This window comes from Penicillium brevicompactum (genome assembly GCF_028827555.1).
Source record: "Penicillium brevicompactum strain IBT 35665 chromosome Unknown utg000002l_segment0_segment0, whole genome shotgun sequence".
NCBI lineage: Eukaryota > Fungi > Ascomycota > Eurotiomycetes > Eurotiales > Aspergillaceae > Penicillium > Penicillium brevicompactum.
In genome coordinates this window covers 1,281,687-1,307,876 of record NW_026623205.1, presented here as the reverse complement: position 1 = coordinate 1,307,876, position 26,190 = coordinate 1,281,687, and the positions used below count along the sequence as shown (strand labels likewise).

Below are 26,190 nucleotides of genomic sequence, written 5' to 3'. Positions count from 1 at the left end.
TAGGATTTTGCGATCTGATATCGCCACATGCAACTGCGCTGTATTTCCTCGACGGTCAGTCCTGCGTACCGGAAGCGCTCTGCGCGCTTTCAGCCCTTGGTCCCAGCACGTCGACATGCCATTCAAGGAAGTTATCGATTCCTTGATCGGATTATCTTCGTAAGTCTGCCAATACCGCCGAATGAAGGATTTTAGTTCAGTAAAAGTCTCCTCAATGGGATTTAGATCTGGAGAATATGGAGGCGAATACACTAGCTTCACAACAGCCTCTGAACACATCTGCTCTACTCGTGCTGGATCGATCGATCCCAGTGAATTAGTAACTGATCTCATTCTATATACCCTAGATCCTCTAGTGGGAACAATCGCCTCCTTATTTACTGGGATCTGATCAATGAAACACAATCAGCTCCGACATTTTTCTGACCAGTATGTATTCTGTTTGTTGATGCCCCATTGACTACTAGTAAGTGGTCTTACGAATGATGTAACCCCCTCCCCCTCTCCCTGAGGATATAAATCAGATCAATCCCTCCGTGGCTTCGTTCTTCTTTTCAATCTTCGCACATACCTTCCCATCTTGACAAACGGCGAAATGAAGTTATTCACTCCCACCCTACTCCTTGCCCTTTCAGCACTTGGAGTCGATGCCGTGGGCGTAAATGACTCACCTTACAAAACAGCAAGGCTTGTTGTTAGCACTATCCAATCGGCCGTGCAGACTGCCGAGGATATGGACACTGGCAACTACAAGGATCTGGCCAAAATAGTAAGTTGTGCAATGGACGATCGTTGATCCCTCTAACCGAGTATATATAGAAAGATCAGCTACGCACGCAATTTCAAGGGTCAATGGACGGTCTCCGTGACTGGGCCTATCTGGTCGATAATGGATATGGTTATTATGGTGGTGATCAACAAGGTCAACAAGAATGCGACCATGAGACCAAATTATATGATCAAATTTCTCAAAGTATCATTGGAATCACTCCGACGTTCAAAAATATCTTGAATTCCAAGTTTAAAAACGAATACGCCCACATCGGCCTCACTGAGCATCGTCTCCAAGTCACCTGGGGAAGGGTATGTATACCCCGAGATGGAGATAATTCGTGTATTAACCCAGATGTATAGAATCAGAAGGAAGCTAAGCTTGCCAGGCTTCTCGGCGACAAATGTCCTGACAACAAGGACAAACTTCTCAAGGTGCAGGAGCGAGGTGCTAATTCTTTAAAGGAGATGTATGATGAAGTGAGCAGGATTGCCAATGAGGACGATGGGGATGATGAGTAGAAAAATATACTTTGGTCTATGTTGGGGAAAAATATGTTTGTACTGTACTACGTTACAACGTCTGCTATGACATCAGTGGTCTCGAATCTTTGGCTGATTTAATCACATGAAAACCATGTAACTGAACCAAAATCAACGATAGGATATTTTGGTGCACAGGCTTCAGCCTATATAAAGTTATTGAAAACGTTAGAATAACGTACTCTACCACAAGCTACGCATACCACCGAGCTGTGTGTTCCGGATTCGACTTGGAGGTCGCGGAGGAAGTTCAATGAGCCTGATAGACAGCGATAAACGAGAATCTTCAAAATGGGGAAGGACAAATGAGAAACGCCGGACCAACTGGCCAACTAATATACACGAACGGAACAGGCTCATGGCAAGGAATAGTGTGAATGGAATAGAATAGGGAATGAGACATAGGGAAGCGGTACACGCGTAGTTGCAGTCAGCGGGAGTAACACCGGGTGGAAGCAGTCAAGCGAATGAAAAAAGATGATTGCTGTCAACCGAGTTATCGGCGTAAGAGTAGATGAAACGTGGTCAGCGCCCTGACATATTATGGACAATAGGCACTTAATCAATGTCCATCGATGGGCAATTCCGCAGTCTAGATATATAGTTCGCAGGGTGAAAGCTAGTATGATCGAAGTATAGAGACTGATCGCTGGCTCCCAGAAAGGACCAAAATCAAGATCTTGAGATTTGAGACGTGGTTATTGACTGGCTTTGTCATATCATAAATGAAGTGTAACTTTGGTGGGGATAGCTCTGTGCCATCTTGGACGTAATGTTCTAGCAATTCTCGATAGTCGTTCTGCAGCAGGATGGGTGCCAAGGGAAAAGAGCATGGAATTTTCGGTTTCTGTGTCGAGATGTAGCAACATAAACGGTAATGTAGGCTGACTCAGTATATTATGAATAAACATGATTTATTTATATGTTCATGCTGTTGAGATAAGTGATTGTCTGATTGATTCTGATTGACTTAAGGAGTTATCTTTAACAGGGGCGGGATGTCTCATATATATCTGTTCCTAATCCCTGCCATCAGGTTCAGCCACCGTGATACTCAACACTCCCACTCGATGGCAACCACCACCAAGAGTGCCAGCGACCATCCATCACGGTTGGGACGGGCCCCAGTAAAACCTTCAAAAAACCTTTCAAAGGAAAAGGAAGGAAAGGGTACCCGAACGGCCTCTGCCCGAGATCTGGAAGCGGCGAGGTGTCATTCAATGCCAAGCCCTCTGCGAAACCATTCAAATCGTTCTCGCGCAAGAGGCTTCGTGAACCCATCAGCAATTTGCTCGGTAGTTGGAATGTATTTCAGCTCCACTGTTCCAAGGTCTTGAACCTCTCCTTGCCACTTGCGTTGGATTTCCATATGCTTCGTGCGGGAATGGTATTGCGGGTTCGAGGACAGGGCGATGGCTCCTTGGTTGTCACCAAAAATGATCGTGGCGGTTTTTCCTTGTCTCATGTTTAACTCATTGAGAAGTCTTCTCAACCAGATTGCTTCCTTGGTTGCTTGTGTCTGGCCTAAGAATTCAGCTTCACAGGTCGAGAGGGCAACGACGCTTTGGCGCTTCGACTGCCAACTGATTGCTCCACTCCCGATATTGAAAAGGTATCCAGCTGTTGAACGTCTAGTGTCGCGACATCCACCCCAGTCTGCGTCTGTAAAGCCTTTCAGCATCTGGGGATGACCCTTGTACGTGAGCCTGAGGCATTTTGTGCCGTTGAGATATCGCAGGATGCGTCGAGCTAGTTTCATGTGTTGTGGTCCAGGATTTGCTAGATACCTGCTCGCCATGGAGACAGCATATGCGACATCCCCCCTGGTTCCAAGCATAATATACATCAGAGATCCGACAATGCGTTGGTAGGTGGTTCTTTGATCTGGAGGGCATCTGTATTCTGGACTATTCTCTGGAAGTGGCGAGGTTTCTATCGGCGTGCTGATGGGAGCGCTGTTGCTGATTTCGAACTGATGAGCGATCTTGTCAATATATGCTTCTTGACTTAGGTACAGTGTCCTGTTTTGACGGTCCCGCTGGGCGCACATCCCGAGGTAGTAGCTACACGGTCCGAGATCTGTCATTTGAAAACGGTTTCTGAGGCTCCGCTTGATCTTCTTTATTTCTGCAATGCTCGGTCCTACGATCAGGAGGTCATCGACGTACACCGCGATGTACATATTGCTCCGGACGAAGACCCCAAGATCAGAGCTAATTGGCTCGAAACCAAGATTCCGTAGGAAATTTGTAAGGGTCTGATACCAGATCCGAGGAGCTTGTTTTAGGCCATAGAGTGCTTTTCGAAGCTTGCAGACCCTTGATGTGCCGTCGGTCATGTGGTGAGGTTGTTCGACGTAGATCTCATGATCTATGTAGCCGTACAGGAACGCCGTTTTGACATCCATTTGCTCGATCTCTAAATCTAGGGCCGCCGCGATTGCGAATAGAGCTTTATAGCTCATTGGCTTGACGACCGAGGCAAAGGTTTCGTCATAGTCAATACCCTCTTCTTGTGTAAAGCCTCTCACTACCCATCGGCTCTTGTGACGGATGACTTCGCCATGCGGTCCTCGTTTGAGTTTGAAGACCCATTTTCCACTGAGGATCCGCCGATCTTTGGGAGGGTCAACAAGCTCCCACGTTTTGTTTTGGTTGAGCGAGTTCACTTCTTCAAGCATTGCTCTTTCCCATTGGAGCCAGCTTGCGTCGTTCTTGGCTTGATGCAGAGTCTTTGGCTCAAAAGGTTCTGTTTCCTTTGCAGCTACTGTTAAGAATGTTGGGATGACGTTCTCTTCAGGTATATTCATTAACGCAAGCTCTTCTTCGCTGTCACTAGATGTGTTTAGTGTGACGTGCGGAGCGCGAATTCTGAGTTCAGGGTGGTGCGCCAGTGCTTCTTGTCGCACTTCATGAACTGGGCGGTCAATTTGGAGTTCTGGAGATCGTTGCCATTCTCCTGAAACTAGACCTTGTTGAGCGTCGTCTTGTTGCTGGTCGCCGCCGGGTGGTGAGTCATTCCTCTGGATGATGTCTTGTAAATCACCTACAAATGATCCAAAGGTATCATCACTCCGTGTAGGCGACAAGGTCCTGTCTCCCTGTACAGCAACAGATGGCTGCGAGTCATCGTCACTCGATTGAGACGACGCTGGTGTCTGCGAGTCCTCGTCACTCGACTGGGTTAGCACTCGCGAGTTATCGTTACTCGATCGAGGCAGTATGTGCGAGATATCGTTCCTCGACTTAGGTAGGGCTCGCTCTGGTGGTGCCATCGACAACTGGCGCCCAGAGGCGGGCACGGACGCTTGCCGTATGCCTACCGACGGTTGATTTATTAGTCCCACCGTCTTACTCCCCCCTGCGGCAGCAGCCGTTGCCCCAGGTGAGCCGTCTCGTCTGGCTCCCACATCTTCTATAGTCTGTGTGGAAGGAGCTGTAAGGACTTCGTGAAATTCAGCGTTTGGGGTCCCAACGATTCTTCCGTCTTCCAGCAGGATACGGTAGTTGGTATCTCCCTCATAGCCTAGTAGAATGCATGGCCTGGTTCTTGGCTCTGTGAGCTTCTTCCTCTGCTTGGGTGGGATCAAGTATTCCCCTTTGGATCCGATCACTCTGAGTCGTGATAGGTCCGGCTTGTCGCCGTACCAGGCTTGATACGGAGTCATGTTGAGCTTTGATGACGGCGACCGGTTGGAGAGGAAGGCTGCGGTTCGAGCAATTTCCGGCCAGAATTTAGGTGGTAGTCTCGCATGTGCTAGCGTAGGTCCAACCCGATCATAAATTGTCTTATGGGCTCTCTCGGCAACCCCATTCTGCTGGTGTTGATCAACCCCTGTGACCTCGGCATGGATTGCCCGTGAGAACAGTATGAACTTCATCTCTTCTCCCACTTGCTCAGGGATTCGGTCGAGGCGTATTCGTCTGCACTTCCGTTCAGGGCGTTCGTTATGATCGAGGAAGAAACGTAGTGACTCTATGACAAATTCTTGTCGTCGTGGTATAGTGATAATCTCTATCCACCCCGTGAAGTCGTCGACGACGGTGAGCCAATAGCGACTGCCGTCAAGGCCCTCGTCAAATGGTCCTGCGACATCAATATGGAGAAGTTCCATTGCATGTTCCCCTCGTCTGCTTCGTCTCGAGCGTTTGTGGGGCTTTTCAATCATTCGTCCCTGGAGGCATGGGTTGCATGGTTGACGTGGTTCCATGTCCCGGATGCCGAAGGCCTGCTTCTTAAGCCGATGTAGGTTCGCATCGCTCAGGTGAGCCAGCCGATTATGCCAAAGAGCCATTTGTGGACCGACATGGTAAGAGGGAAAGGTGAGATTCGTCCATAGATCAAGTGCGTAGACTCCATGATATTGGCTGGCAGTGTATAGGTTCTTTGCGTTTGACTTGTTGCGAATACTAGCACTTTGGCTTGAGAATTCGACTTTTGCTCCTCGTTTGAGAAGCTGGAGCACCGATATGAGGTTTGCATGTGCCGATGGGACGTAGAGGACATTGTCAAGCACAAGCCATTTCCTTCTGCCTCGTACATTGCACAGAACATTGGCTGTCTCCACTCCCGAGGGAGTCGTGGAGGTATCGACGCTTCTCAGTGGTGGTCCATGGTACTTGTCCATCTTTACAAATCTCGAGGCGTTATTGCAGACGTGCTGAGCACATCCACTATCGACGATCCATGCGTCACGGATCGATAGGGTTTTTGTAGCCATCAATGTGGGGATGTGGTCGAATAGGGCGAAGTTGCCTTCAACGTCCTTTCCAAATGCTTTATTAACATCTTCTCCGGAGACCTTTGTCGCCATGAAGGTGGGCTTCTTTGGATCCCTTGGGCCACCGACATCATCATCTTCGTCATCCGAGGTGGGCCGCCGCTTCAACGGCTTGCGTGCGCCTGTATGTGAATTGCCTGGTTTTGACTTGTGACTCTTTCCGTCTTTCTTTTGATCCCTCGGTCTGGGGTTCTTGCTGAAGCACTCAGAGTCCACATGATATGGTTTCCGGCAGAGGGAGCAATATGGGACGTTATCGATCTCGATTCGACATGTCGTTCCGTCGGATGACGGTATGACTTTCTTGTCACCTGGCCCTCGAATTATAGCGAGAGCAGGAAGCGCTTGCGCCTCTGTTGGTTGTTTGCTCAATTGCCCCTTCCTATGTTCTTCCTCAATTGCCTTGTTCTCGATATAGTCGAACGTGGGTGCCGCTTTTGTGATGTTACCATTGGCATCTCTTTCGTTAACAAGGTCCATTTGCCGAAATATATGATCACGGAAATTTTCATACTCAGGACCTAATGCGTGCACGAAAAAGAATGTTCGCTCAATCTCGGAGCTCACGCAGTCAGGGTCAAGGAGAAGTTTCTCAGCATGGATCTTCCTGATCTCGGCTCCGAGGGCTTGAGCGCTTCCACATTTCTCTCTTGTGAGGGACATGTACTGTCGCTGGAGGTTCACGTAAGTGCCAGTGCCTTCCGGTTTGAAGTTGTCTTTAACTGCCTTTAAGAGTGCCTGGACTCGAGAGATCTCAAAAGCGTTGATCCTTTGTGCCGCATTGTGGGTCAGCTTTGCCGTGATCATCGCAGAGTAGAACTTTTGGCGATGAGTCCATTGCCGCGCTTCTTCCTCTTCTTCTATCGGTGGAGTTGTTCCATCGTCGGCAACGGCGGATATCCGAATGAACTCATTGACCTTCTGATTCCACTTAAACCAGTCACTGGCATTGTCAAGTATTGGAATGCCATTATAGAATGCGTTTAATCCAAACTGCTCAAATTTCGCGATGTCAGTCATGGTGTAGGTGGACGCTCCTCTGAGCTGAAGAATTCTGCGCTGGAGATGTCGTCGGATAAACTGGAGGTAACCGAGGAACCACGATCCGATGAGTTGAGAGAACGCGCTTCTAAGCCAAAGAGTTCTAGACTTGATGCGACACTAGGCGGGCTCGAGACGACGGAAGGGCTACGGTCCGATGAGTTTGGCGTAGGTGTGTGAGACAACGGGACGTAGTCTCTGTCTGACAGCCTGTGCAGGTTCAGATGGTACCTGTACGACTTGGAGAAGTGAGGGAAACGGCGCCGGTCAACTAGATATCGCGGTTTCCTTTGCGGGAAGGTTGTCGATCTGTTTGGCCGAAGGTTGTAGCGAATTGTGTTGCTGCTTTGGCCTACTGGTTCGTCTCCAGTTGTAGAACTCGGCGAGGGTAAGATTGAGGTCTCAGTGCTACTTTTCGCCTGGGAGAGTGGACAAGAAATAGGACGATGAAGATAACTTGGTCCCTGTTCAAGACCAGAACGCGTAGATTGAGTGTTGGGGGTACTGCGAGAGTCTCTTGTAGTGTTGTGAGGGGTGGTAATTGGAGCAGTGACCGCTGATGCTCGGCGTACGCGGTCTTCAGTGGACAGGCGCCAGTAGGCTCCTAAGAGTGCACTTGGTGAAAGTGATGGGAAGTATGACTTCTGGATTTGTGTAAAGCGCCAGCGACGAAGGTGCCGAAGGTACGAAAGAAGATTCAGCTCCTCGTCTGTCCAAGAGTGTCTGCTTGGCCGTTTAGTGCTTCTCCTTGGAGGTTGAGATGACCCTTTTTGAGGTCGAGACGGTAACCGCGAGGAAGCAGTTCTTGAGGTCGCTACAGAGGGCGACATTATTTCATATGCTCTAAAACTTGATATTGTTGCGATAATGTTGCGTCGAGGGCCAATGAATTAGGGGTTTCAACTCCCTTCCGTCAAAGTGTCGTTTCACTTGACGAATCACAGGGGGCGTCACTGTGATATCTTGCGACGATGTGATATCTGTGATAGTGATAGTGTGATAGTGTGATAGTGACAGTGATGGTGTGATGTCTGTGATTATCTAGTGGAGAAAAGTCCATCCACTTCATCTCATCCAGAGGGTTTGAACTCTTGATTTCGTTACCCCTTCGCCATGTTCCTGAATCCATATGGTCAGATCTTGGTGTTGATGAAGTTTTCACTTAATGGGGAAGCTTAGCTGTAGATGGCAGTCAAAGAGTTGTCTGTTTAAATTTCTGTTGCCGAGCTGCGTGCCTAAGGGTTGCGCCACTCGGGCTCATAACCTGTTGAGATAAGTGATTGTCTGATTGATTCTGATTGACTTAAGGAGTTATCTTTAACAGGGGCGGGATGTCTCATATATATCTGTTCCTAATCCCTGCCATCAGGTTCAGCCACCGTGATACTCAACAAAGGGCTTATTCATATTCATATTATTCAATTCATATTATTCATATTCGCAAATATTCATGAATATTCATGAATAATCATATTCCTTTCGGATCCCTATCAGAGACAATCAACGTCTCAAGCTTCCATGCAGTGAGCCTTGCAATCTACCATGCACACCTGATTTTGGCCCGCTCCTCCTTTGCCTAGCGCATGCTGGATGATCTGGAGCGACGAGGATGGAGCCAACATGGAGGACGTTGCTTGTAATGGGCACTCAAAGGATGCTATACGGTCGGTTCCTCTAGTGCGATGTCAATGATTCACTGTCATTCATGAGCTTGCAGATGGAGTGGCATTTCTTTACTCACTTTTTCCAGTTGTCAAACCCATGGATTGCGGGACGGCAAAGAGCTGTGTTCTCTGTGCTCGTGCATATGTTCAAATGTACTCGGTTCTATTCAAATTGCATCGTCTTCAGGATCAGTGAGACAGGTCAGACTAAGATTCGCAGACCTACGACACTTTGCGGTTGAGGTTCTGCGGGGCCACAAGGCCATGGTTTCTTTCTGACAGAGGTCATTGGGCTAGTCTCCTGCACCGGAATTTTGCATGTCAAAGCCCTCTTGTCAGAAATTTTGGCCCAGTTGGCTGGTGAAGGGGGAGCGACGATTTAATCGGCAGCTGGCCGCGGATAGTTGAGTCAGCAGTGTCCTGGGGTCCAGGTTGGGAACCAAAGCATCTTTTGCGGTGAACAAGTTGAAAGGAACGCGAGAGGGACACGGCAAAATTCGGGGAAGAGGACGCAATTGGCGCCCCTCGCCACATCGGAGGCTCCCATCTAGTGGTTGATTTGGAAGAACTTGAATCATGTTAGGGCCATTTGATATTAAAATCATCATAGCAAGGTGACTCACGGACGAGAGCAGCAAGGAAGGCTCCCGTAATTCAAGCTGCGCATGTCTTCATACATTGCTGACGTACCTGCGATGCGATATCTGCCCATGTCGTGGTAGCTCATACAGTGGCAGTACAGTGGATCAACTAGCGCGCTGCTGTAAGGGACTTATATGCGAATAGAAACTGTGACTAGCTACCAAAGGCTCGTACCTTTGATTAGCTGGCTCGAGTGGCAGTGCATTAAATGAAAATCATACCTGTGCCTGTCACACACTGTAATGTATCCTATCAATGTCAGGTGGAAATTCTTTTGGGCCAAGGCAGAGAACTTATCAGGCGACTCCGACACAATCCTGCTCGACTTTGGGGAGTGAGGTGAATGAATTGTAGAGCGAATTGCCGGGGGAAGAACACGTATTTATAGGCTTCTGGGCTAGTTCTTTGCTTGTGGACTACGCGCGCTGCTCGATTGAAGGAAACACCTCTCCTAATGGAACCCTGTTGAAGCCAGTGTCTTCATTTTACCGCAAATATTTCAACAACAATCTTTGTGCCTTGAGATTCTCAGCGAGAGTGACAATCGAGAGTGATATTGAGAAAAAAAGTTGAGTCGGCTAAGAAACGTTGGCTAGTTCAACTGTTGAATCTTGACGCCCTCTTGAACTGAGGCGTGTGGGAATTGCAATGTCAGGCTCATTTTCATTTTCTGATTTCTCATATGTGAGCCACTCAACGTTGAATCACCGAAAGGCGTCTACAATTTTATCCCTCAAATTTGCGGCCTTTTTTTTGCCTCATTGAAGTGTTGTGTGGTTGTGTTGATGTGGGTCTGTCTGTCCTTTCAGACTGCAGAAAGCGATTTGCAGTCACGGTCGGATGTGCGGGTGCTCAACCCGTTGAAGCTTGCAACACTCAATTTTCGAACTTGCGACCATTAAGGTATTTTATTTTATTTTATTTTTATCTTATTTATTTCTATTTCATTTGGTGATCATAAGACCTAAAACTTCATACTAAATTTCTGAGCCGTTCATCAAAGGTGGAAGGTGTCTGGTTGAAATATACATCTCAAAGAGCGTTCATACCCTGACTTTTAATGTTGTCAGACTTGATCATTTTCCCCGATCGACTCGTTGAACGTCACCCTTCAATCAAGTCAAATGATAAAATTCCAACAGAGAGCAATCAATTTCTAAGGTTGACCGTATCAATAAACTGTTAGAAGCCCATGCATAGTCACATGCGTCTGCATAGTCTATAAGAGATACCGAGACCGGTGGAAATGATGCTGCCAACACACTTGACTTTCCCTTGCGGACAAAATGGAAGCTCAAAACACATGACGGAAATTGGGGATCGGCAGCCCAGTGACTTGCCCTACCCTGGCGAGAAAGATAACTCAGTAGAAACCTCTGACCAGGTCCCATTGGTAAGTGGAAGAAATTGTCTTGAATCATTTGCTGACGACCATAGCCCTCCTCACAACAAAACGCAGCAGCCAGACACCCCCTGGCCACCGAGCTCTTTGAAGACATTCTGAAGGTGCTTGCTGATCTTGAACGCGACGATCCAAATTTCGCCTTTCCAGCTGCTCGACTTGTCGGACTATATCGACGCTTATGGGAGTCGTGCGTGTCCAAGCATATCGACGGCCAGAAGCTAGAGCAGAAGAATCTTCTTTTGGAGGAGGCTGATGCGCACCTGAGAACAAAGAGAGATGGGCTTCAGCTTCGCCACGACAAACAACTCGCCCGGCTGCGCTTTTTTGGGCGAGCACTAGCATCATCTCGGGAGCGACTGACTTGCATACTTGATGACTGGAACTACCCCTTCAGATTCAATCTGGCAGGGCTCTTGGATAACTCAGGAGGAGAGTGAAGACCGGCTATTTGGGATCATCTTCCCTATCATTTAGAGAGCGATGCTACAATGACATTGTAATTGGAAGAGATGGAAAGCATCAACAGTGGGTTTTATTCCTTGTCCGCGAACAATCCCCGTATTCTGGAGTGATCTCATCTGTAACCCCTTGCTATGTTATGCACAAAAAACTCCGGATTCAGGGACAGTGTCGTCGGTAGTGCATCTAGCGGAGAGAGTGCCGATTGACTCGAGGACTCAAAAGACTTCATGTGGGGCCACAGAAACAGTCGAAAGCCAATGCCTGTTGCGTCCATTTCGTGCCAGGAGATCACATCTAGCAACCGTTCGCGTACCCACCGGAGATTCCACGCGGGCGTCTCAAATTGGGGAGGAAGAACAGATATCCTTCTGTGATCTCGCCAGACTTCTCGTCAAATTGGACCCGTCGAAACTCTATGCAGTGCACATCTGTGGGGAAAGCGAACGCTGACATGAAGAAGAAAATGTCGCTAGCCTGAGTAGACACGGGCAAAGGGTCTGGACCCAGCCACTTGAAGACCGGCAGCTTGTCGTTATCGTAAGTGGGCTGTAGAAAGCTTTCGATTGAGGATGGCCCTGAAACCGCACATCCTGTAGGCTTTCTCTCGTCCGAGAGGATCTGCCGAGGTTGTTCCTGGTCGGTAGCGAGACAAGGAGGTGGTGTTGGTATGCCAGTGGACTCCTGCCAGATGGTGTGAAGATCGAGATCCAAATCACACCCTACCAAGTTTAGCACCAAAGAATCAGAGGAAGAATAAGTATAGACCGTTTTTGCTTGACCTATTCATCGTTGCTCTAGACTCGCTGTCAAAGGCGGGTGGAATAGACACAAGAGTATAAATAGCGATTGGAAGAGAGTGAGAGAAACAGACTACCACAGTGTGAGCAGGAAGTTTAATTATAATCTGATCCCAGTTCATGGCCGAGGCTAGGTTCTCGAATGTCAAACTTTTGATGCATCAACGGCGGTGGAAGGTTGATTCCATCGCCGCACCCAACAGAAGTTCACCGGTGATCGGATAGGATTCAGAAAGAGAAGTCATATTCAGAATAAAGATAAATAAGTAAAATAGCCAGCAAAGAGCGACCGTATTCACTAGCGCTCAATAGAACCAAGAGTCATCAAGGCCCATCAACGTGGTAGGCTTGAGTATTGCTGGATTGCAAAGCTGAAACAACACCATTACAAAGTGCTCGAACTGCTTGCTTTCGATCCGAAAGTATCAATTTCTGCTCATCGCAGAGCTGTAGCAGAATCTCGCTGTCTCTTGCTAGCCACTCATTTGACTCTTGAAGCTGTCGCTGCACTTCTTCAAGTCGTATTTTCTCGGTAGACTTGACGACATAGCATTCCCACAGGCAAAATTACAGATCAAGCAGTTTGAGAGCTGGCGTAGCCAGGGCGTCGTTGTATTGTATAAGTTTCATGAACTCCGCTGTAAGGGAATCGCGTGTGCGCACTGGAACCTATGCAGTATTAGTGATCTAGTTCGTTTGCTATCCAAAAGGGCTTGACTAACCTCACACTCAATGGCCACAGGATTTGCAAGTTGCTGATGGTGGCTTTACAGGTTGCTATCATCTTGTGGATCGTGGGAAGACCGGCACTGTCTCTTGGCTGGCCGGTCACATGGGGAAGGCGAAGTTAGATGGTCCATCGCAGCCTTTGGAATGAAATACAAAAGACATTGTACTCGAGGGCCCTTTATAGCCCAGCAGTCACCCTAAGGCTGCAGTGATTGCCACCCATGACCGTCCCGGCCTCAATTTGACCGCCTTGAAAAGTGACTGAACGGTTAGATCAACGTTTACCTCAACTGCTCACGCTCGAACTCACCTGCTGCTCACCTCGACTTACTCAATTCAATGTGAAAATGGACACAAGATGAGGTTTAGAAAAAGGAGTTGCAGGGGCACTTGATTATAGTTTGCAAGTCCAATTTTGGTGATTGGATGGTGTAAAACAGGTAAGCTTCGGTGAAGCTGAACGTGGCATTACTTTGAATAAACCTGTTCAACGGAGGGATGTAGATAGTGGATTCCGATAGTTCATGGCAAGCGATGCTGAGAACAGCCTTCTGGTGTTGCATCACGACATATGTAGATGTCCCTAACTGTCCAGACCACCAAACTTCATCCACGGAGACCGCCTCAACGATGTTTAACGAGAGTTGTTGGATTCCATTCTGTTCCGGATAGCACTCTTGATGCAGTCGTCTCTTGCTAGCTCAAGCTATCTCTTTAAACTGAAGGATTGGAGTCTGGTGTTTGCCATCCACCCTTGACTGCCAACATCAACGGATCCTCGGAATATGCATTCCGGAGGTTGACATCAATTTGGTGATGGGACAAGAGTGCCTGGACCATCTCCAAGTCACCACCACGAGCAGCAATGCAGAGTGCAGTGTCGTGGGATACGATCGTGCTTTCATTGATGTTCAGACGTGTGCCTTCTTGCACTAATAGCCGGACCACCTCATGATGGCCGTTTGCAGCCGCTTGACAGATTGGCGGATCTATGAAGCCCCTCCCATTGATCTCCACGCTCGCCATATTTAGTAGACAAGCAACTGCGCTCACGCATCCGCGGGATGCGGCAATAGAGATTGGAGAGTGACCTGCAACGCAAATATTCGGATCAATCTCTGGCACTGATAGCAGCCGCCGTAGAAGCACGGTATCCAATCTGACCGCGGCGTGGTGTAGAGATGTAGACGGCATTTCGAATCTCCCACGGCCCCCAATCAGGTTGACGTCGATGTCTTTCTCCGCCAACAGCCGTTCGGTTATCTCATAGTAAGACAAGTAAGTAGAAAGCCAAAGGGGCGTATTTCCATCCCTGTCGGTGCAGTTCACATTGACACGCGGGTGACTCAGAAGCAAATCGACCACTTCAGGGCGATTGCTTTCAACGGCGAGATGGATTGGCGTATAACCTTTCCGGTCCTGAGTGTCTAGCGCCGGGTCTCTTCTTCTTAGAAGCCGCCGGACAGCGGCGAAAGAACCATGGGCAACTGCTTGGTGGAGCGGTAGCAGAGCGTCCCATGATGATTGATTTCCAAGAAACAAGTCGGAGTCGGGGTCGTTGGAAAGAATCATTTTCATCACGGGTCTATTAATCTGACGTGCCCAGGCCCACGGCGAGTCGCCTGAATCATCCTGTAGATCAGGGTTGCTACCTCTTGACAGCAGAAGATGTACGAACTCTATCCTGCCAGCGAAGACCGCTAGGTGGAGCGCCGTTCGGCCGTGTTTGTGTTTGATATCCACTCTGAGTTTGGGTTGTTCTAAAAGTCTCTTGACCATGAAGTAATTTCCATAGTGAATGGCATACCACAGCGCAGTTTCGCGCGCTTGATTAGGAATGTTGATGTCTAGCTCTCGACGATTGAGCAGCAGCTCACGCATTGCAGCGGAAGAGTATTGAAACGCGCGCATCAACGGTGTTTTCCCTCGGTAAAAGGCATTGATGTTGGCATTGTGCTGCAGCAAAACCGCCGCAAGATCAACATTGTCGTCTTTGACGGCCAGGTGCAATAGATTGCTGTTCTGGAATTTGATGTTATATCTCCAGATGCTGGGCTGGAGTCTAAAATCAAGGTCTTTGCACGATTTTGCAAGGGCGAACATCGCACTACCATCCAAATGCGACACAATCCACAGCAAAAGCTCGTTGGGCAGGTCTCTGATGTTCGGCTATAATGTATTAGCTCATCGGTAAGCCCGGTAAGAATGAATTGAAACAGACCATAATTGGACAGCGGATTGGAGCTAGAAGCAAATGAAGCGTAGGCGAGGGTGAGGTGAGAGAGGTGAGAACATGGGAGGCCTTTATATACTCGCCTCGGCTAAATCCCATGGTCCGCTAGGAGCGTAGCCTGTGGCTCCGTTGAGAGTTGCGTAGCAATCGCACGGAAGCATCAAAGCCTTGCCCACAATGTTTGTGGAGAATCTCTAGAGTCTAGCTCCTGGGAACACCAAAGTTGTTCCTGGTGGCGTGTCAAGGGCCCCGGGAGACCGAATCTGTCTCAGTACCACTTAACGCATCTATCGCCATAAGCGTTGAGGCGAATCACAACCTGCATGCACTTCGGACTTTTGGGATGCAACTCTCAATTTTGCCGACTATGCTACCAACAAAAGTTGCCAATCCTTCCGCCAATGAATGCTCACCGCAATCCACAGCCACAGCTGTAGCTGAACTGGGCAGCAGTGATCTGGAATGATATCCCTTCTCACAAGCCACTGATTGGCTTATACTAGCACATACTGCATCCAAATGCGTTCTTCGACGCATCGACTGTTTCAAGGAAGCATTCCGTGTTAGCAGCCACGCAGACAAGTAGGCAAGGAGCCTACGGCGATGGCATATAAAGCTGGCGAGGGAACGCCGCAGAGAATGCCCAACAGCACCAACAATCCGAGAAATTTTCTATCTTTGAAGATCGCAACAATGTCCACCACGCTGCCTTGGAATCCGTTTCTTGTTTGTGAGATAGAAGTCAGCCCCAATGGCGGTCCTGGCTTCTGTTGCGGGATGACGAAAAAAGGCGCTCCGTGCAAAAACTCGATCAAACTTGAAGACACCAAGATAGGTCACCAAAAGCTAAGCTCTCTCACCAGAGAGCCGTTCCAATTGTCAACATTGCAATCCAAGCTCTGCACTATTGCCAAAGAATTCCTCTGCGCGAGATGGCACCGGCAACGGCAGGCCGAACAAGTTGGCCAGCAGTGGTATGAAGCAGCCGTCCGCAACCAGGCGCGAGTGCCTCACGACTCTAGAGTTGCCACTCCACCCATTGTGCATCCGCGCCAGCGTCAGACGTCGTCAGCCTCCAGGAGACGCCTGGCGGAATCAGACAACACTGACCGGTCACTCTCTCACGGGCTCAGACAAGACCCGCCGGTGCCCCTGTCGACTAGCCCTGCGCCAGTGCAATCAATCAATCCCTTTGTGACTGCCGAAATGCTGCGGACCAACAGTGTATCATGGCACGTTTCGCCGGCTCGACCAGCTATCCTGACCTCGGTCACTAATATCTGGGCTGGTGTCCAGGACTTGTCGCTGCAGAATCTCCGCTTGAGTGAAGATGTCGACGAGATTCACTGTGTGTTTTGTTTGGTGGAAGACGAGGAACAAGCAACCGAACGCGTGATCCTGCGTTGCGGTCAATGCCGAGCGCAGGCCCATCTTTGCTGCGCGGAAGAGTGGTTGGAGAAGCGACGTACAGGCTTTGGCACGTCATGCTGTGTGTGGTAAGTATGGATGATCTTAGTTCTGCAATGTCGGGATGCTGATAAATGCAGTCGAAACGAAGGAAGTCTAGACGCCTTGATTCGTCCAGTCCGAGTCCCCTCGGCAACCGAGCAATCAACCGATAGAGAGCCTGTCATCGTCAGACATTCAGCACCAAACGAACCTCGTCGGAGTCAGCTGCCTCAGCGATCAATGGGATCCCCACGGGTGTCAGTCGAGCAGAGGGGACCCCGTCGCTCAGCCAGAGTGGCAGGGGCTCATCTACCGCGAGACCCGTCTACCTCTGCACCGCTTCGCCGGTCGGCACGATTGAATTCTACTCAGCGTAATTGATCATCCTCCACAGCGAGTGAGAATAGGAGATTAGCGATGCAGCGGTCTGACGCACGTGACAGCACGTGACCAGATCGCGGCATTCGGACCAGCAACAGAGATATGGAGTTTTGGAGCAAGCTTAGCAACCAAATGAATGAAATCCTGATCGTTAACCCCGAAGAGCACTTCTCCACTGATTCACATTTGCAAGTGTTAGATGTTGATTAGCCCAAAATGCTAGTGGAAGTTTTCCTCATTTAACATGTTACCGAGAACCAGTAAATAAAAGTTGTGTCAGTGGTAGTTTACCACTAAGCCCGTTTTGGACAGGATCCACAAGAGAAGCGTACTAAGAAGCAAGCCCCTGAGTCTGGTATGTATATAACAGGCGGACGGATGTATTTAGAAGAACAACTGTTTAGTGATACTCCATTGCTACGTACGAGACCTTACCGATCCATGGATCGTCGACAAGTTGTTTGTACATCATACTTAACGGCGGCGGCTAGAGTAATGCCGACAGCGAGTTCAGCTGAGCCTTGTGGAGCGCGAAGACGGACCGTGTTGGCAGAAAAACAGCTCGCGGGTCGGCTGGCGAGTCTCGACAATTTTTCTATACTGCCTCACGACGTATTGTAACCAGCTCATCTATATTAATCGACAATCATTGGTAATCTGCCTCTGGGAACAAACACATAGATCCTGGAAACACCAAATGCAATTCTGGGGGCTGATTGTTCTTTGGGAACTCCTCTTCAGCTCCTGGGGCCAATTCCTGTTGCCAGGATACCGAGTTCTACCCCTGGGATCTCCACTATATGATCCTGATTGAATACGAACTGGTTTTGGGAACACATTGGCTGGATCTGGGAGCTGTCGCGCTCCTGGGACCCTACTTCTGGATCCTAGAGTCAATATTATGCCCTCTAGGGTCGCGGAAAACCCTCACAAGACACCTTCACCAGACCTGCGCACAAATCTGCGTCACTCGGTTACTTCCGGAAAGGCTAAGCCAAAGCCCCAGGAACCGCACTTTAGGTTTCAGGAGGTGATGAAACTGTCAACAGGAACATGACTTTGCTTCCCCGAGGGGAATATTAAGCCCCAGAAGCTCCGTTAGGCTTCCTGGAGGCTATATGGCTTCTAGAAGCGGCACATATGCCCCCAGAAACCGCACTAAAGCCTCCGGGAGCAAGAGAACTCCCAGGGCCAATATTTGCATTCCCAGGGCTGATAGAGCTCTCAACAGGGGCGTGACTGATTTTGTGAGGGTGGGAATGGAGAATCTACAAGTTACGTACGATTCCCTGGGGCTATGTGATCCCTGGGCAGCTCACATTATTCTCGGGTCGGCTTTCGAAAACTTGACGGCCACCAAGGTTGATGGATATTTACGCAGAGCAGGTCGTCAACCATCACCTGCTTGCTACATCAAGCCACCCAGCATACTGCTCCGATATTAGCCACGATTGGTTGGCTAGTCAGATCAAGCGATGGACATGCTTTGGTTTGAATTAAGAAATTCAATTGGTAAATTATCTCAACAACTCTGCAGTAGAGTCAATTTCTTTGCCGTTTTCATCGCACCTCTAATGTTTTTGGACTCCACCTCCCTCATTTTTCTGAATCATCATCAAATTCTGCGACTCCCTTTTTTCTTAAATCCGGTTGACTCGTTCCTTACTCCTCCTTTAGGAGGTCGATGGAACCCTGTCAGAGATATACATGAAGCATAAAGGACGGATTGAGATATCTGCGCGGGACCCACATGGTGTATATGGGTTCCCCTGAACGCGAGGAAGCTACCTTTCTTTTGCTTCCTCGCGCTACGTCTTGTATCTAGAGTCGACTGTAGCTTTCTTTAATATTGATCACTCATCTACGGGTACGTGAGGCCCTCACACTAGGGCTCCGAAAGGAATAAACGAATGCGAATAAGCGCATTATTCATATTCGCATTCATATTATTCATATCATGCATTTTGCGCGCATTAATTGTTTCCCCGATTTTTGTATTACCGGAATACACGTTTCCACTAGTCAACTTGTATTTCAAGTGCCCATCACGGCCTCGGTCAAGCAGAAGTAAAAAATATTCCCCATGGAAACCAAGTTCTAGAAGTCTATATCCTTTATTGTAGGGCTCGGTAAGGTCTACATAGTTTGTGTGGTCACTTTCAGTGAATTATTATCGGTAAGTGTCTATTTTTGGTAACCAGAAAGGTTGCTACAAAAAGTGAAGCGGAATAATATATATCTATAAGACGTCTTCCTACATCTTTGCTGCTCCATTCAAACCAACTACCATAACTCTACTTATTCTCGCCCGTTCTACTTCAAATTCAAGATGTGATATAACTATCACTATTGGCACGTAAAAACGCGTTTATCATGCCACTTTAAGTCACTTCTCACCCAGGTCACAGATTGTTTACCACGAGAATCGCCTGTGAGAAACGGCCGCGTGTAAAGAAAAGACCTATCAACTTTCCATTTTGATGAAATTGCATAAGGCGAAATCGCAGTTGAGATTTCTCCGTAACTGTTTAATTTTCACTTTTCATTCCCAACCCGCGAGGCTACCGAGTATTGTCGAGTGATACTGAAGGTGTGCCATGCCTCGCTCCCAGATACCGCTTGGACTACTGACACTGGACACATACAGAGGAACATCATAGCCTAGCCTATTCGTGAGAAAGACGCGTGGTTTTCCACGTCGCGACTACAATGCTCTGGATAATGGCATGCTCTCCCTACTCCCTGAGCCATGGGAAGGAAACATCCGTTAAATGGAGAGCCCCTACAGCCATCACAGAGGATGCATCTCTCGGATATTGATAGAAATCTAGACGCGCCACCAATGAGTTGGTGCCATCGTATGATCAACGATGCAAGCGAAGAATGGGCTCTCAAGTAGTGGAAGGCGAATTTATTCACTTTTCTACTCACGGCAAAGGCAGCCTTGGATTGCCTGCCAGTTTTATCAGCGGACTTAAGGATTGAACGCGAGTCCAGCAAAGCCAGAGATGTATTGGGGCTCATGATACACTGTCTGAAAGCGGAGACTAATGCGATGGCTTATGATATTGAAGGACAGCATCAAATTATATTTCCAGGCCAGTGATAGTGACAATATTCAGATTCAAGGGGATTTAATATCTCAAGGGTGGTAAATTGTATGTAATGGAGTCTAAGCCCATGAATTATGGTTGTTGTATTGCGATGTAACAACATGAACGGTAATGTATGCTCTCTTCGTATATGATTAAATATGAATTATTCATATATTCATGAATAGTCATATTCCTTTCGGAGCCCTACCTCACACTGTCAGCAAGAACGTGCCGTTCATTCCCCGAGATGGAGGTAGAAGGCCCCAGAAGCTGCGTCGGCGTTCCTGGGGGCTATATGGCTCCTATAAGTGGTATGAGGGTGTCACGTATGCATAGGGGGGGGTGGCGTCTCGAGATATATGACAAGTATTGAAAACAACTATAGTCAGCTCTATCTATAAGACGTAGCGGGAGGAAGCAAAAGAGAGAGGCTTTAGGTTCAGGGGAACCCAGATGCACCATGTGGTCCCGCATATCGTATCTCCACTACTCGTCGCGTATGTTTCATGTATATAATATCCCTGACGTTAACAATGCTTTAGAATGACATGGATCCAATTCAATCCCCCGCCAGTCACCTGCGGAAAAGGTACTTTCCAAAAGTAGCTCAGGACCTGCCGTCCGGTCAACATAGCTTCGCGGAGATCAGGAAAGGTCTATTACTCAGGGAAGAATACGATTCGTGATCAAACTTCTAATTTCAGCCGAGTGGTGACTGACCTTTAATAATCCGCTAATAAATCGCCTAAAGATCACGTGCTGCCGAGTAGCTGCAAAGCGGCCCAACTTGCTCGGGATTACTAAAAAGTCACGAGACAATGACACAACAAGAAACTGGTAACCCCTCGATTTGTCTCTCTTCAGGTTTTTCCATCGCAGTATCAAAAGGACGAGAATCCTTGTGAGCGCTCCTTAGTCGTTGCTCCATCTGCTCTCTCGAATTATACCCAGCGACTACTGCGTCTTTGACTGCGCGAACCTCAGCCATTGTCACGTCACCTCTTCCCTAGTCGCTTTTCACGCCCCCGCGGTTGCCACCTATGGCTACAGTTGTTTCACTTTCGTCAAATAATGTCAAAGCTGGCGCGACATACGCTTGGGCAACAGAGGTGCGACCTATTGCCGAATCCCTTCCGAAACCGATGCGTTCTATGTTTGCGCGTTTTTTTCCAACCGACAATTGCGCTACACCCATCAATGCCGCTATATCGGAGTATATCAATAAGGTGCACCACCACTCTCTCTAAATCTACTCGCTCGTTGGTCTAATATATCATTCCGGATTCTCAATAGGCAAGCACCACACGGTACAAGAAAGGGGGGTTTGTCTTTTTCCCGGGGAGGTCGAGCGTTGGGCAGACTTTTACAATAATGATTCCTTTGCACATAAGTGGCATGGTACAAATCGAGGAATTGGTCTTGGATGTGGATCACTACTACCATATCTCGAAAGAATGTGAAATGGAGGTTTCCGAAAATGCTAAAATGGTGGTGCTAATGTTATCGGACTTTGAATGATTGCGGTAAGGGGTTATCTTTGACAAGCCGTGGTTATAGTCATTCCCCGCTCTATTTCATTTCCTGCGGAGATCTCTGTATGGAAAATCTTGGTCATAGAATGTACTGATACTTTATGCCATTTGTAGTTAGAAACACGGTGAAACTTGACGGATCAAGAATGCGAGAAGGTTTAAGTGTAGGTTCAGAGGGTTTGGAATTCCGGAATAGGCGAAAAATAATCCTCTTCAAACGGGAGAGCAAGTTCTGTGGTAACCTGGTAGCCTTGCGCAGGAAGTTCATAAAGATGACTATCAGGATATTCAAACGAATGATGAATATAGCCTCCAGTGTCGCCCTGGAGTCCCAAATCTCCCACCGCCTGATTAAAGAAATCAATCTCGAACGGCTGAGCATAGTTCATAGGTCTATCATCAGGCTGCGAAGGGTTCACAGAGATATGGCGGAGACAACTGTCAAGGGTTTGAGGCAAGTACGTATTGACCTGAGTGCGCCTCCGTTTGCGACATGCTTCGCCAGTCTCTTGCTGTGAACAGGGACTGGAATCAAATGCACGAGTAGGGGGATTTTCCAGTGCTGTATCGGCCCATTGGGTGTACTTTGTACCTGCCGGCGGCATTCTTGGAGCTGAGGAGGCATGCTCTAGTTAGAAACAACACATGGGTTAGAATGGCACCGAAAAACGATTTTAGTTCAATGCCTCTCATCTACTTCTGCAACCAATTGGAGTTGCATTTAGGGACGTACCTGTGAGGATGTTTTCGTTTCCAGATATATTTGTTGTAAATTGGGCGAAGTCTTCGGCCTGTTCTGAACCATCTTCATCCAAAAGTGAGGTGCAATCCGTGCGGTGAGTTGAGGGCGAAAATGGCTCCGGTGAAGAGCCGGCTGTAGAGTGCTCTTCGGCCAATGAAACACTCGTTGAAGAATCCTCCATGTCCTTTCCAAGAGGAGGGTTGCATGGCATACCATGATTACTAGGTATCGGCTGCAGGTTGGAGGGGTGACTTATGTTGATGCCCTCTCCTGGAAACTTCATCAGTCAGATGTCCATCAAGAACGAGAGATAACGTACCATCATAATAACTTTGAAATTTGTTGAGCCAATTCGAAAATTGTTTCAGAATTTCCAGGATGTGAAAGGGTCGTTTGATAGACCGCCATGGTTCTGTAGCTGGTAGGTGTAGTGGCAAGTCGATTTTCGCCGAATCCAGAAACAATTGTTCGATGAAAGACGGTATTTCCCCCAGTCGTAGATTTTTGAACGGAGTGATGGTCAAGGCCGTCAAAGCAGACACCCCAGTTCCAGCAGTGGGTTCATCTTTCTGGCCTAATGCAACTCTAAGTGCTTTTTCAGTCTTCAGCTGTTTTTGGCCGGCTTGGATGCATTGCTTTGCAAAATTTTGGTTTGGCGCATGGAGACAATCTTTCACAAATGTTGGAATCAGGCCTTCTCGTCTGGACCTCCTTGTTTCCGGAAATTGACTCTCAAACATTGAAAACTGGAGAGCCAAAGAACGTTGTGCGATTCCCCGGAAAAGTCTGTCTTCGTTTGTAGGATTCAAGGTTCCATCCACTCGTTGAATATCTCTCAGTCGGATGTCGATTCGTTCTTGCTTTCGATATGCTTGGATAGCTTCATTCGGTTTTTTTTGAGTATAGCCCCACATCCAAGGAACCTCCTTCATTAACGACATAAAGAGGAAAGAAGATCTCTGCGTTCCACGGCCACCAGTAACCGTGCCTTTCAATCCCGGGCACTGAGGAAGTATGGTGATACGGTCCTGTTGTTCGCCTGCAGTGGAAGTGATACTTCTAGGCTCTTTTCGCGATCGACTGGTTGAGCCCTCTGACTGTCGGATCAAAGGTTCAAGCGGCTTCTTTTGGCAGAAATGACATTGAGAACTTGCTGTTGGTCTGGAACCATTTAAGCCAACCACTTTTTCTAACCGGAATTGGATCTCTCTGATTGTCGATACGGCTTCCTTTGTGTGGGCATAAAGAAGATCGTCCGATGCGTTTCGCAAGGCTTCCAAAGCACCCAATATGTCCATTGTGTAAGTCATTGCAGATAATGAGTGGGAGCAGAGAAAATAGGAGCGTGGAGGAAATAGGGGCGTGATTAAGAATGACTGATCAGATTCATGAGACGCGTTTGAGGGGAACCTTGTCGGACCGCCGAACATAGGCCAACCAGAGGCCCGGGTTATCATGTAGTGCATTAGCCTCGAATTTGGGTAAAACTCCTGCACCTATTGTCACGCAAAAGAGAATAGTTACAGATACAGTACAGCAGCAACCTATTGGTTCACAATCATTTCCGCCCTCTTTACCCGCACATCCGACCAGATTAAATGAACATGTAGTAGTCTCTATGCATTCTTATGTCCTGCCCAAAACGAATCCAATGTCAATTTTGAGGTCAAAGTCTTCTCTATAGTGATGATTCACGGAAACAAAGGGTCCATGTTTCTGGTTGCCTTCAATTTATTGAAAGGACTGACTGAATGAAAACACTTTTTCCCCATTGTCTTTTACCTATTGCCCGCTCGTGTGACCCACACTTCCTGATCAACAGTGTTCTGATTCATTCCACCCCAATACAAGATGGCTTTCCTAAGCGCTACTGTCGCTCACAGCGTGCCTTTTTTCCTCGCCCCAAGGATAGAAGTCATCGGAAAAATACCTCAGCTTGCGCAAAAAATTATCGTGTTCCTGCTTTCTTTTGAAAGGGATGATTCGTCTGGAAACGCGGTGATCAATATGCGGGAAGTGTAACGTTCGTGCGTAAAAATTCAGCTTACATTTCATTCTCGACTCTCGAGACTCGGTAAATCTCATGAGGAAATTGCTCGTCCAGGGGACCCGAATGTTCCATCTTATCAATATCGATTATAATGTGAAATCTCGGGTTTGCTTGAGGCGGATCAGGACTTGGAGGTTGGAAATGCCAGAAATGCCGGCCTTGTTCAATCTCCTCAGGAAGGCGTCCACTGAATGCAAGGAAACAATTCACACATTCGACAATATCCGAGTAGGACATGTTTGGGAAATTGTTTTCCTGCAGGCGTAGAATAACTCGCTTGGGAACCATTGGAAGAAGCATCAAGAAAGGGAATGAAGGCGTGGGTCAAGTTCGCAGGGGCTCTCAGAAATGCTGGGAGCCCCTATTGGTTATAAACCACGACTGACCGGCTAGGGTGACTAATCAACACCCGCTAGTTAACCAGGCAAGGGATGTGATTACCGTACGAGCTAGAAATGACAGTGACCAATGAGAGGCAAATGACTTTGACTGAAGGGAAGAAGCCTCTGGATCTGGCAATACGCGCGTGGGCAGAAAGTGCTGTCTCTGCCTCAGGTATGAACAGTAAGGTAACTAATCAGCATCTGTCCCTGTGATTTTTGCCGTAAATAGTCAAGTAAATATGTATCGGGAGACACTGAGAAAGCTGGCTGTGCCAGTCAAATATCTGCAATTGGTTGAAGTCCTTCCGAAGCTATCTCAAGATCGAGCTGAGTACGTAGACTCATGTGAATCTTCTGCCAAGGCATAACATACGGGACGGATGTTACTAGCCATTCAAAACCCACCGTAACTTATCATACCAGAATCTCGTCACTATGTACTGCCACCGAGGATGAAGCACGAGCCTTGTCATTGATCTACAACTCATTTTCGATGCTTGACTTCAATTCCATCAGGAATAGACACATGCTCCCCATATCATTATCTCCTAATTCTGTGTGGTCAACACTATTGCCTTGATACATCGACTCGAAAGTACAGTGCAAGATAAAACCCACAGCCATAAGAAGCCTGAGGAAATACGCAGATCCAATAAGCATATCCCAAGGACATCACCTGGAATTTCCGCAACTCTTGCATTAAAACCGTCAATAGCCTTTTACAGGCGATCAAACACATGGATTGTGGAAGACATCTGTCAGGAAAATGGTGATCAGCATCGTCTTAACCCAAACGGTACCTCTGAGATTCTAGAGGATTCGATAACAGGTATTCTCGAGGGTATTTTAACCCCCTCGAGCCCAGTAGATAGAAAACAAGAATCAACACTCTTTTCCGATCATCTTTTTTGTACCCCTTTTTGATTCCGTTGCCTTTCGCTGACCAGTAAATCCGGTGTATTTCCACAGCTATACAGAACACTCCTGATAACATCACATAGACAGTATAGAACTACGTAAGGCGGCAAAGTAAAAATATCTTGAGGCTAAAGCGTTTTAAGCATACGAGGAGAGAATCAATCAGTGTAGATTCCAGGCAACGTTTTCGGGAGTACATCAACAAGGCTAGCCATCCTTCAAAGTGTAATAACAAGCTATCTATAATTCATCCCCTTCACATTCCCGCCACATCTCGCCGCCCTATCCCAAAAAAAAAAAGAGAAGCCAGAACGGTGCAGCTCAAGCAAACACAGCTCCAAACTCCGAGCCTTCAGAGCTGGGCGGTGTTTGGCCTAGACATGCTGGGCACCGACCATCTTGAAAGTCATCTTGCACATCAACCACGCGAGGGAGATCTCGAAGTTTCCCACTTGCCGGAAGGCAATAAGACTGATCTGGACGCTGTATAGATGACTGGCAGCGTTGGATCCCAATAGAGTATGTGTGTCCACAGCCGCCTCGGCCGTTGTATCGTCGGCACATCAAATCGCA

General features: G+C 47.9%; 4 protein-coding genes across 4 annotated transcripts; 1 reads left to right on the top strand and 3 right to left on the bottom strand.

Moving 5' to 3' along the window:
- Nucleotides 1-595: 595 nt before the first annotated feature.
- N7506_003241 (uncharacterized protein) lies at nt 596-1,293 on the top strand (the record flags this gene model as incomplete). Its single annotated transcript, XM_056952536.1, has 3 exons — nt 596-769; nt 820-1,083; nt 1,135-1,293. 3 exons carry the CDS (start codon nt 596-598, stop codon nt 1,291-1,293), a joined length of 597 nt encoding a protein of 198 aa, XP_056814228.1.
- Nucleotides 1,294-2,527: 1,234 nt separating this feature from the next.
- N7506_003240 (uncharacterized protein) lies at nt 2,528-7,114 on the bottom strand (the record flags this gene model as incomplete). Its single annotated transcript, XM_056952535.1, has 1 exon — nt 2,528-7,114. One exon carries the CDS (start codon nt 7,112-7,114, stop codon nt 2,528-2,530), a length of 4,587 nt encoding a protein of 1,528 aa, XP_056814227.1.
- Nucleotides 7,111-7,965, bottom strand: N7506_003239 (uncharacterized protein; the record flags this gene model as incomplete). The annotated part of the gene is made up of 1 exon (XM_056952534.1): nt 7,111-7,965. The coding sequence occupies one exon, from the start codon at nt 7,963-7,965 to the stop codon at nt 7,111-7,113; it is 855 nt and encodes a 284-aa protein (XP_056814226.1).
- A 13,729-nt stretch (nt 7,966-21,694) lies between these two features.
- On the bottom strand, nt 21,695-23,564 carry N7506_003238 (uncharacterized protein; the record flags this gene model as incomplete). The annotated part of the gene is made up of 3 exons (XM_056952533.1): nt 21,695-22,152; nt 22,258-22,536; nt 22,586-23,564. The coding sequence occupies 3 exons, from the start codon at nt 23,562-23,564 to the stop codon at nt 21,695-21,697; spliced, it is 1,716 nt and encodes a 571-aa protein (XP_056814225.1).
- Nucleotides 23,565-26,190: the final 2,626 nt, after the last annotated feature.